The sequence below is a fragment of the Oncorhynchus clarkii genome, chromosome 13, assembly GCF_045791955.1.
Source record: "Oncorhynchus clarkii lewisi isolate Uvic-CL-2024 chromosome 13, UVic_Ocla_1.0, whole genome shotgun sequence".
NCBI lineage: Eukaryota > Metazoa > Chordata > Actinopteri > Salmoniformes > Salmonidae > Oncorhynchus > Oncorhynchus clarkii.
In genome coordinates this window covers 40,294,495-40,305,882 of record NC_092159.1, presented here as the reverse complement: position 1 = coordinate 40,305,882, position 11,388 = coordinate 40,294,495, and the positions used below count along the sequence as shown (strand labels likewise).

General features: G+C 40.9%; 1 protein-coding gene across 5 annotated transcripts in view; it reads left to right on the top strand.

Moving 5' to 3' along the window:
* The first annotated feature begins 3,363 nt into the window (after positions 1-3,363).
* Positions 3,364-11,388, top strand: part of LOC139364695 (G patch domain-containing protein 8-like) — a 37,240-nt gene continuing 29,215 nt past the window's right edge. For 2 of the 5 annotated variants that reach the window (XM_071101652.1, XM_071101650.1), the window contains exon 1: positions 3,364-3,444. Coding sequence is in view for 1 of the 5 variants with exons in the window: in XM_071101649.1 (XP_070957750.1) it covers positions 3,400-3,444 (45 nt within the window). In the remaining 4 variants the exon portion in view is untranslated. The remainder of the gene's footprint in view (positions 3,445-11,388) is intronic. The other 3 variants (XM_071101657.1, XM_071101651.1, XM_071101649.1) reach the window with 2 other exon arrangements.

Genomic DNA, 11,388 nt, shown 5'->3' with positions numbered 1-11,388 from the left:
GGAGGGGTGTGGATATGAAAATCGAAAGTACATGATCGTTTTCGAAGTTAGGATTGAATGGAGGAAGTGTGTGGTTATTGTGTACAATTACTTTCGTAAACATCAAGGCTGCGTTTAAACAGGCAGTCAATTTCAGATATTTTTTTCCACTCGTTTGTATTTTCTCACCAATCACATCTTTTCACATCAGAATTTTTCAGGTGCGATCTGATTGAGAAATCTGAATTGGGCTGCCTGTCTAAACGCAGTCTAAATGTTTTCACAATGTCGGAAGAACTTTTCTAAACTAAATTATATCGAATTTGGAAGCTATGGATAGTGAGGATCCATAGCGACCACTAGCGGCTGCCCAGGCTAATCCAAGCGCTAGCGGAGGTTTCTCTGACAAGGCATGCTCGTTGGCACCCAAGTATGGGAAAGTGTGCATAAAGCGAAGGGCAAGCAGCAGTGCGTGGGTAAAATCACTGGGGAAGCCAAGTCAAAAAAAAGACATACCCCAAGCGATTTACAGCTGTAATCGCAGCAAAAGGTGGCGCTACAAAGTATTAATTTAAGGGGGCTGAATAATTTTGCACGCCCAATTTTTCAGTTTTTGATTTGTTAAAAAAGTTTGAAATATCCAATAAATGTCGTTCCACTTCATGATTGTGTCCCACTTGTTGTTGATTCTTCACAAAAAAATACAGTTTTATATCTTTATGTTTGAAGCCTGAAATGTGGCGAAAGGTCGCAAAGTTCAAGGGGGCCGAATACTTTCGCAAGGCACTGTATTTATACATTTTTTTGGTGTGTGGAATTTTCATTGTTGGACATAAAATGCTAAAAAAAAAAACACCAGGAAATTAGCTCTAAGTGCTTTTCATTTATAAAATCTGTTCAAAAGTATTTCCACACAAAATAGAGAGACATGACGTGATCATATACAAATGTAACCAATGTTTGAAATGATTCTGTTTAGTCAAACACATTTTTGGGGGGCTTCTTGCGTTCAATTTGCAGTCTACAAATGATGTGTAGTTATGTTACGACCCCCGACCATCCGCTCAAGAAGAAATCATCCCCAGGCTGAATGTAGTAGATGATCCCTGTCATATGCCTTGCCACCATGATATATAGGCCTAACTCCTTGATCACACCTACAGGTTCATTACGCAAAATGGTACGCAGCATCTGGATATGTGTCCAATAAAAGTACAACATTCACCTGCTACCATTTCTGTCAAGCCCACTACCATACAGTTGCATGCATACATTCGATAAATCCAACGACACAGAACGTACTGCAACGGCCTCTGCAAGGCAAACGCAGCGTTCTATTGGAAATTAATGTATTTCTGGTGTACCAAAATGCAATGATGCTAACGCACCGATCACATCGACAGCATCATTGCATTTTGGGACACCAACAAGTACATTAATTTCTAATGGAATGCTTAATTTGCCTTGCAGCATTGTGTTGGAGAGGCAGTTGCATTGGATTTATCAAACGTATGCGTCAAACTGTATGTGTATAATGCTTTGAACACACCGACAACATCGTTGAGCAAAATAGTAAGCAGCATCATCTGGATATTTATGCAACAAAAGTTCAACATTCACCTTCTGCTACCATTTCTGTCAAGCCGTCGATTGCATACAGTTTGACACATAGATTCCAACTTACGCACCACACCAAACGCACTACAACTGCCAATGCAACGCAATGTGGCAAGGCAGACACAGCATTTAATTGGAAATTAATGTAATTCTGGTGTACCAAAATGCGATGCTGTCAGTGTGATCGAAGTGTAACTTAACAGAAATGGTAGGAGAAGGTTAATGTTGAACTTTTGTTGCACACATATCCAGATGATGATGGTACCATTTAGCACAATGACACTGTAGGTGTGATCAAGGGGTAAAATGGCACAGTGGCAGAATAAATTCAACACACGTGTGTTTCATCACAAAGTGCAACATCTTTCGGGTGAAGTCCACAAAGCATATTGCATGTAACAAACAGTTACATTACCTACAACATGGTCAGGCAAGTTAATGTTTCTGACATTTTTCTGACTACTAAACAACTATTGATTTAGAGCCATGGAGAGTTAGGCTACCACAATTAAGTCGCAAAGAAAACAGGAGCTGCCTCCACTCTTCCAGCACCATTTCAGCTTCAACATTTCAACATAATAAAATGATCTATGCGCAAAATGGCTGTGACAACTAAAAGATAACAAAAACAATACACTCCAATCAATGTAAGCTAAATATGATGTGGCTGTCCATGGTACAGCAGATAAGTGTTGAGATTAGTAATTGTCATGCTGGGTTTAAAGTAAAAACATATTTTCTCGGCTTTTTTTCTCAGTCCATGTTGAGGAGGTCAGAGACCTGGCAGAGTGGTGCCAGGACAACAACCTCTCCCTCAACATGGGCAAGACAAAGGAGTTTATCGTGGACTACAGGAAATGGAGGGCAGAACACACCTCATTCACATTGATGGGGCTGTAGTGGAACTGGCTGAGAGATTCAAGTTCCTCAGTGTCCACATCACTAAGGACCTATCATGGTCCAAACACACCAACACAGTCGTGAAGAGGGCACGACAACGCCTCTTCTCCCTCAGGAGTCTGAAAAGATTCGACATGGGCCCTCGGATCCTCAAAATGTTCTACAGCTGCACCACTGAGAGCATCTTGACTGTCTGCATCACCGCTCACTCACACATAACATGTACATATCTACCTCAATTTCCTAGTACCCCTGCACATCGACTCGGTACTGGTACCCTATGTATATATCCAAGCTTCTGTATCATTGTGTATTTATTCATTGTGTTACTATTTTTTATTTTTGTTGGTGTTGTTGTTGTAAGCATTTCACTGTTAGGTTACACCTGTTGTTTTTGAAGTGTGTGACAATTAAATGCTGTTTGATGTGTGGCCTTGGCGCTATTCAATGTATTGGCCACGAGATGGCATGGGAACCTAGCTTAATTATTATCCAGGTAGAGTTTGTGGAAATGTGTAGTCTCCCATTGAGTTGTAATAACAAAGTAATAATGTAATGTATAGCTTACTGCTCTCTTTCGACAGCAGAAAGTAAAATAATAGATTATAAATACTAACAAAGTGTACATGAGTGGTATATGTGTGGGATATAAATGTAGACTAAACCAAATGATATAGATTGTCATATGAGGGCGGCCGTTGCTGGTTTATGAACCAGCTAATATGTTTGGGCATGCTTAATAACAATAAGTTACACTGTTTTACAAATTTGCAACGTTGTTTAAAAGTTTACGTCAATCAACGCATTTGCGAGTTACAATTGGACAGTTGCTTTGTTGGTTACTCAGTAGGCGTTTCCATGTCCAGCACTCAGAGAGACGAAAGAAGCTGCTGCGTACAGAAAATGGCTGACAGATTTTCTAGGTTCAACGAAGAACGTGATTTCCAGGTAATGTTAATAAAATATTTAGCAACTAAATAAAATGTAGTATAAATAATATCACGATAATAACTGTGCACCTTAATAACACATTTTAAAATGAGTCAGGAATCTGTAGTTAGGTTCATAGCCTCGCACTATTCGAGAAGTCTGCAGGTATGCTAGCTAGGCTAGTTAGCAGCAACTTGATAGTCCAGTGTTCGACGAGTTGCATTGCTGTCGAGCTCGTCTTGGCCAGCGAGCAATGGATTGAACCCACAACTACCAATGCTAAGCACGTGCTTAGTGGATACAAATAATGTGTAATTTTGACAAAGTGAACCGAGTGACCTTGGGGAAATGAGCTAACTACATCGAGCTAGCTAAGGTTAGTTGGCTGGCTTGCTGTCACATTGTTGGTATGACAATGACGACAATGTACATGTAACATTTTAGTCAATTAGCTGACGGTCTTATTCAGAGCGATTTACAGTTCCCGCATTCATCTTAAGGTAGCTTGATAGGTGGGACAAACACATCACAGTAAAAATTTTCCTCACGGTAACGTTAGCTATCAGCAAAGTCCGAGCTAATAAGGGGGAAACATGGGTTCTACTGTCCCGTAGCCACCATCCATGGAACTACATACCATACCTGGCTGTGCAACATTCGGGCGAGTTGAGAATATTATGTGTAATATTAGCGCTAACTACATGGATCGTTTGCAGCTAGTTAGCTACTGTAGCTAGCTACGCCGCTTGGAGAATCCTGCACCCACAATGTATTCGCTTTTGTTATTTACTGGTAGGGTACACAAGGTTAGCGTATTCCCTTCTCAGTTGCTCGACAATGCTGGGTGTGTTTTGCTTCTGTTCTGTTGATATCGGATTTACCAGTTATGCCAACTAGATCACGCATTTCTTGGCATGTTACATCTAATGGGCTACAATTTTAACTGCATTGCTGGCAGAACCACAACACCAACTATTAACCTCAACATATGCAATGAATGTATTCAGATTAGTTGGTTTATTGCTTAGCCTGTCTGAAACCCAAGACAGGATGGGGTTGAGTTGGTGTCCTGTTCAGTTTCTGCCTGCGATTGACGTCACCCTTATAATCTGTTGGTCTTCCAGTGTGTTATTTCGGCCTCTGTTACAAATGAATACATACAGTATTATGAATTTTAAAAAATGTCAGTGATTATGTTGTGATCTTCAGCAATGTTACCTAAAATGTTTTTAGGCTCTGAGCAAATTTCAGGTCTGCTGAGCGCCAACTTGAACTTTGTGAAAATTCTGTGGAATTTCCTGTACGTGTTTACTGTGAACACTGAGGCTGTACCTGATTTAAGTTACAATTTTAACAGTGGTAATGTAGGCTACTATGGCTATTTGATCATAATGTAGTCCTACCAGAGTGGCCTACCATAAAAAAACAATGGAGAAAGTGTATCGCATAACATTTTTAACATGGAAATAGCTGTTCTGTCATTCAGCCTGCAGTAGCAGCCACTGTCTGGTGTTCAATGTAGGCCTTCATTCCATGAGACTTTTGAAAATAAATATACAAGGCTTGACATTAACCTGTTTATCCACTTGTGCTTGAGACAAGGAGGTGACTAAAAAGGTTGTTTGATCTAAGAAACCACTTTACAAAATGCATTATTATTCTCATACCATTATTACAGATCATCAGACAAGTTATACTACCCTCTGCCTATTGGCTACTTAGCTTATTCAAGCCTGTCTCAAAATACAACCGTGCCCCTTTAAGGTGTAAATACAGCTCTTTACCTGACTCGGGTTTCAAAGATGTCTAGAAATTTACACATTTTATTCTCTTGTGGAAGCAGTCACTCCACTATTGCTGACTACAAATGACTGGGCTAATAACTCACTAACTAGCAAAGGATATGAACAAAATATGCACACGTGGCTACATGCAGCTCTAGCTTTGATCTCAAAACAAGTGCATCTACTCTCGACCCCTCATGCTGCAAACACAGTCCAGTTCAAAGTAAATGGCACCGATCCATATGTCAATGGTCTAATTGCATATAGGCCTACTGCAGCTCTGATTGTTTATGCCACACCGGTCTGTGTAGAGTACGGGCAGAGTAGTGTGTGTCAATGCAATAGAATCCTACTCCGATGCATTCTGCCTACAACAAAATCTCTTGCATAGTTTGTTTTGTTTCGGTATGTTGCATTGAAAGTGGCTATTGCATTGATTCGATCACATTTGCCACAGTAAAGGGAAATGTTGATAGTGTTAACAGGGAAAACTCTAGAACAGTGGTCACCAACCTATTCTGAGTCAAGATCCTTTTCAGTTCAAATGCAACCTGTGATCTAACATGACTTAAAAAATGTAAACCCATGCAAAATTAACCGATTAAAAACAGTACTGTAGCAATGAGGTTTGTGCTGTAAGCTATATGCCCAATACATTATCACAATACATTGCATTAAACGCTATTATTACCCCGCTAAATAGCTAGCCATTTCACATCGGTTACACCAGACTAATCTCGGGAGTTGATAGGCTTGAAGTCATAAACAGCAGAGCGGCTGGCAAAACGCATAAAAGTGCTGTTTGAATGAATGCTTACGAGCCTGCCTACCATCGCTCAGTCAGACTGCTCTATCAAATCATAGACTTAGTTATAACATGATAACACACAGAAATACGAGCCTTAGGTCATTCATATGGTCGAATCCGAAAACTATCATCTCAAACAAGATGTTAATTATTTCAGTGAAATACGGAACCTTTCTGCATTTTATTTAACGGATGGCATCCATAAGTCTAAATATTCCTGTTACATTGCACAACCTTCAATGTTATGTCATAATTACGTAAAATTCTGGCAAATTACGCGGCCCAAACTGTTGCATATACACTGACTCTGCGTGCAATGAACGCAAGAGAAGTGACACAATTTCACCTCTTTAATATTGCCTGGTAACCTGGATTTCTTTTAGCTAAATATGCAGGTTTAAAAATATGTACTTCTGTGTATTGATTTTAAGAAAGGCATTGATGGTTAGGTACACCACATCGATTATATGCAACATAAGGCAGGACACGCTAGATAAACTAGTAATATCATCAACCATGTGTAGTTAACTCATGATTATGATTGATTGATTGTTATTTATAAGATAGGTTTAATGCTAGCTAGCAACTTACCTTGGCTTCTTCTGCATTCGCGTAACAGGCAGGCTCCTCGTGGAGTGCAATGTAATCAGGTGGTTAGAGCGTTGGACTAGTTAACTGTAAGGTTGCAAGATTGAATCCCCCGAGCTGACAATGTAAAAATCTGTCGTTCTGCCCCTGAACGAGGCAGTTAACCCACCGTTACTAGGCCGTCATTGAAAATAAGAACGTGTTCTTAACTGACTTGCCTAGTTAAATAATGATTAAATAAAGGTGTAAAAAAAACTTGGCCAAATTGGTGTCCAAAACTACCAATTTCCGATTGTTATGAAAACTTGAAATCGGCCCTAATTAATCGGCCATTCTGATTAATCGGTCGACCTCTAGAAAGGACAGTCATTATTTTCATATGGTGCCTATAAATTGTGCAGAGGCCAAAGTGTTGCTCTGTCACTACCCTATAGTAAAGTCCACTACTACGCTATATAAAGCAGGGCCATGGATGTGTACTACCAGTTTATCGTACACTGCATAGTGTTTTCTGTTCATTGAGTTCTCATTGTCAGAGAGAGATTGTTTCCAAAGAGTCATGCCACAGTCTGTAATGCTCGCTAGTTGCTAGGTCACAAGGTAATATAACTCTGCAAATGTAAAGTGTTCGTGATACAGAAAATGATTAAATTATGTGCTTTGATATAGACTACGTTTACTTTCTTTATTGGCTGTGTCTGTGATGAATTATGTCTTGCCCTTCAGTCCTCCAATGACTGTCTGTGGCATACTTCCATCTCAAATACCTGCGGCCTATTTGGTGAATGAATGAATTTAGCTCAAGATGTCTCTTAAATATTCATGCCAGCACGTCTCTTTTGCAGGGTGTGAGAGAAGGTAGAGTTTGGGGGGTTGTCACTGCAGGTTACACTGCGCAATTGAATGTTGAACGTTTCCCATTAACTCGCCTAAATCTTCCTGCTCTGCTCTCACATGCCCTTGCAAGCAAATCTAACCGTCTGCAAAAATGACACATCAGTCATGCCCCTGTCTCATGCTTGTTATGAAAAGCTGTTGTTTTTGTTTCATACTGGTTATTTTCTAACGTTCCTGAACCCAGCATACTTCTGCTTTCCTAGTGAGGCTTAGAAGACGTTGTGCTAACTGCCCTGTTTCATCCCTGTTTGTTTGTGTGTTTTTCTTTTCCCTGTCACTCACCTCAATTATGGCGAAGGGCCAGGCAGCATAGAGGACAGGACAAGACAGGGAAATGGACAGAGAATGAACGGGAGGAGGTGTTTGAGAACTCTTGACCAGGGCCCTCCAATATTTTGTAGCATGTGAGCTACTTTTAACAAAATGAAATGTCACAGGCAACTCATTTTTTTCAAACTTTCAAATAGGCATCTTCTTCTCTTCTCCCCCGTCTAGAATTCTTGCTACATCTTTGGTGTGTTTTGATATTTATAAGTCTGTGATCAATTTCGTTTTTTTGTTTAAGCCATGTCTAACTTGACACATCCCTTGAGTGTTTTTAGCAGCCCATAAGTGATATGATATTTTGACAGATGACACTAGGGGCTTATTTTTCTAAGTGATGGCAGCACCTATTTTTGGATGGAAAGTTTTTCTTTTTTTTATTAGCTTTTGGGTGCTCTTTAACGCGGCCCTAATCCAAGACCTGGATGAATGATCCAAGATAAAATACCAGTTAAAGAATGTAGAACAGGGGAACAAGGAAATTACACAAGATTCTGTTTCCAAACGGTTAGTTACCTAGTGGTCAGCATGGTCGTCAGGTTCTCTGGACCAGAAACAGCACTTCAACATTTATTATCTTTGTTTTAGTGTGGACAACCACTGGCCACTCTCATGGTTTCCACAGATCTGTCTCTGTGGCTGGGCATCCTGTGCAGCAGCCGTGGAGGGGGTGGGTTAGGACTAGGAGTGGCAGTACCAGCACACACGGTCTGTTGTGTGGCCTCAGGGCCCAGTGAAGACTGCTCCAGTCCAGATGTCCCCAGCATGCAGTCTGCCAGCCAGAGGCCCAATGAGGCCTCCTCACACCACGTTACCTCCTGTGAGGAGCGGAAGACAGAGGCGTGGGGTCGGCCCAGCCTCACGCACCCAGAGCCCTGCCAAGCCAGTCTGCTGCCGTGATTACTGCTCAGTCTCAAACTGTCGCAGTCAGTGTTCACACTCTGCTGCCTTCATTCCCTCTGGAGCATTCTGAATTTCCATGATCTATTGTCTCTCCAAACACTCTGGGTTTCCAAGAATTTGTGAACTATCTGCTGTCCTGGGTTCCATCATAGTGGGTTTCTCCGAGCTGTGCCCAGACACCCAGTCTGTTATTTTCTCCCATTAGAACAACACTACCTCAACACTATCTCCCTTGATGCAGTTGTTGGCTTGATTTCCCAGAGATAATGAGGGGTTTGAATTGTTCTTTTATGAATGTAGACCACAGAACAAGCGGTCTATCGTACCTCTAATACTCCCCTAACTGATCAGCTCTGTGGTGGTTGGATGGTATGGGATACTGGGATTATGGGGTTGAATGGTTCTGGTGAATACAGACCCCGGGGGAAAGTGAGGCTCTTATCATCTGCCTTCTCTCCAGTCGGAGCTCATTCCTCACATGCTGCTGAGGCCAGTTTTTTCCCCTTTCAATGTTTTTAAAAGGGATGCACGGCATATTGGTGAACGTATCGAAATCAGACAATATTAGCTAAAAATGCCAACATCGGTATCGGCCGATGTCTAGTTTAACACCCAATGTGCAAAACCGATGTCAAAGCTGACGTGCGCACCCATATAATGACGTAATGACGCCGCTTAATATTTTGCGCTATACGTGCAACACAGCATACCCAAACTAGCAGTCATTTGAAAGAGCAAAAAAATTTCAGCGAGACAACTCAAAGGTGAAATCCATTGAAGCCAAGATAATGGAATTCATTGCCCTTGACAATCAACCGTTCTGTCGTGGGGGGTGTTGGCTTTCACCGACTGGTCTAGCACCGGTTAACACTACCAAGTGCACTATTTTTCAGTAATGGCGTCACAGCTATTAGCTTCACAACATGCATACATGGAACACCGTTTGGGTCTTTGCGTGTCAAAAAACATACAGTAGTACTGTCAAAGCTGTGCAAACAAGCAAACACCGGCCACAAACGATCTGTTTACAATACCACATTGGTAATAAAGCATCATTTGTTCGACCGCAACTTCTGGGGTAGCTAGCTTTAGCTTGGTTCCTAGCAAGCACCAATACAACCAGCATGCAAACAATGAGCAGTAGAAACTGCAGTCCTTTAAATGATTCTTAGCAATGATTTAGGAATCCTTGTGAATTAGTATTAGCTAAGCTGCCACTTGTTGTTCGCCTATTGAAATCGTACTTCAGTTCATGAAAATAAATAGCTAGCCAGCTACTTAACCCTGTTGCCCAAAGCTAACGTTATAAGCAGCCAGCTAGCTTATGTGTTGTGATGCTAGCCACAATAAGGATTAGGCACAATAGTGGAATTAGCGGTTTGCCTTCAAATTAAAAGTATGTCATTGACAGTGATACAAATGAATACAAATAGTAGAATTATGCAGTACTTTTATTTTGAAGGCTAACTGCAAAGTCCGCACTTGTGGCTAATCCTTATTGTGGCTAGCTTCACATAGATGGGTCCGACCACTATTAATCAAATAAGAACTGTCTTATAAAAGGGTTATTTCAGATGACACCTATCCTATATAGTTAGCTAGCTATAGCAACTGAAACAGATTGTTCTTCCCCAAAAACATAGCAAAAACGACATTGTTTGCATCCATGAGCTAACTAGCTTTTTTTTTAATGACCAGCACTGCAGGTGCACGAGACAATTTTACCAGCATCATAGCATACGTATAGATGAATCGTTGTGACATATGAAATGCGAGTGATAGTGTAATCAATGTGTAATAACTACGTAAAAAAATTATGAACGCGTTAAATTATGTGACATGCAGGCATATTCAGGTCCTGATTGGTCAACAAGCTTATTTGACACGTTAAGTAGTATGTTTGGACTCGCGAAGACCCAAATGGTGTTCCATAGAAATCCTGGTTGAGAATGAAACGACTGTACAAATGAACAACGAAACAGCACAGCAAGTAAGTGAAATAAATAGGTTTTGATTATGTTTGCAGCTAACCGACCGCTGCAGCTGTACATAGTCCATCTGTAAATAGCCCACCCAATCTATCTACCTCATCCCCATACTGTTTTTACTTTATTTACTTTTCTGCTCTTTTGCACACCAGTATCTCTACTTGCACATCATCATCTGCTCATTTATCACTCCAGTGTTAATCTGCTAAATTGTAACTGTTCGCTCCTATGGCCTATTTATTGCCTACTTCCTCATGCCTCCTCATATACACACTGTATATAGACTTTCTTTTTTCTACTGTGTCATTGACTTGTTTATTGTGTTATTGGCTTGTTTATTGTTTACTCCATGTGTAACTCTGTGTTGTCTGTCGCACTGCTTTGCTTTATCTTGGCCAGGTCGCAGTTGCAAATGAGAACTTGTTCTCAACGAGCCTACCTGGTTAAATAAAGGTTGAATAAAAAATAATGGGGACATACGTAAATGGCAACAAAATAACTTTTTGGTGTGTGTGTAACCTTTATTTAACTAGGCAAGTCAGTTAAGAACAAGTTGTTATTTACAATGACAGCCTACCCCGGCCAAACCCGGACAACACTGGGCCAATTGTGCGCCTCCCTATGGGACTCCCAGTCACGGCCGGATGTGATACAGCCTGGATTCGAACCA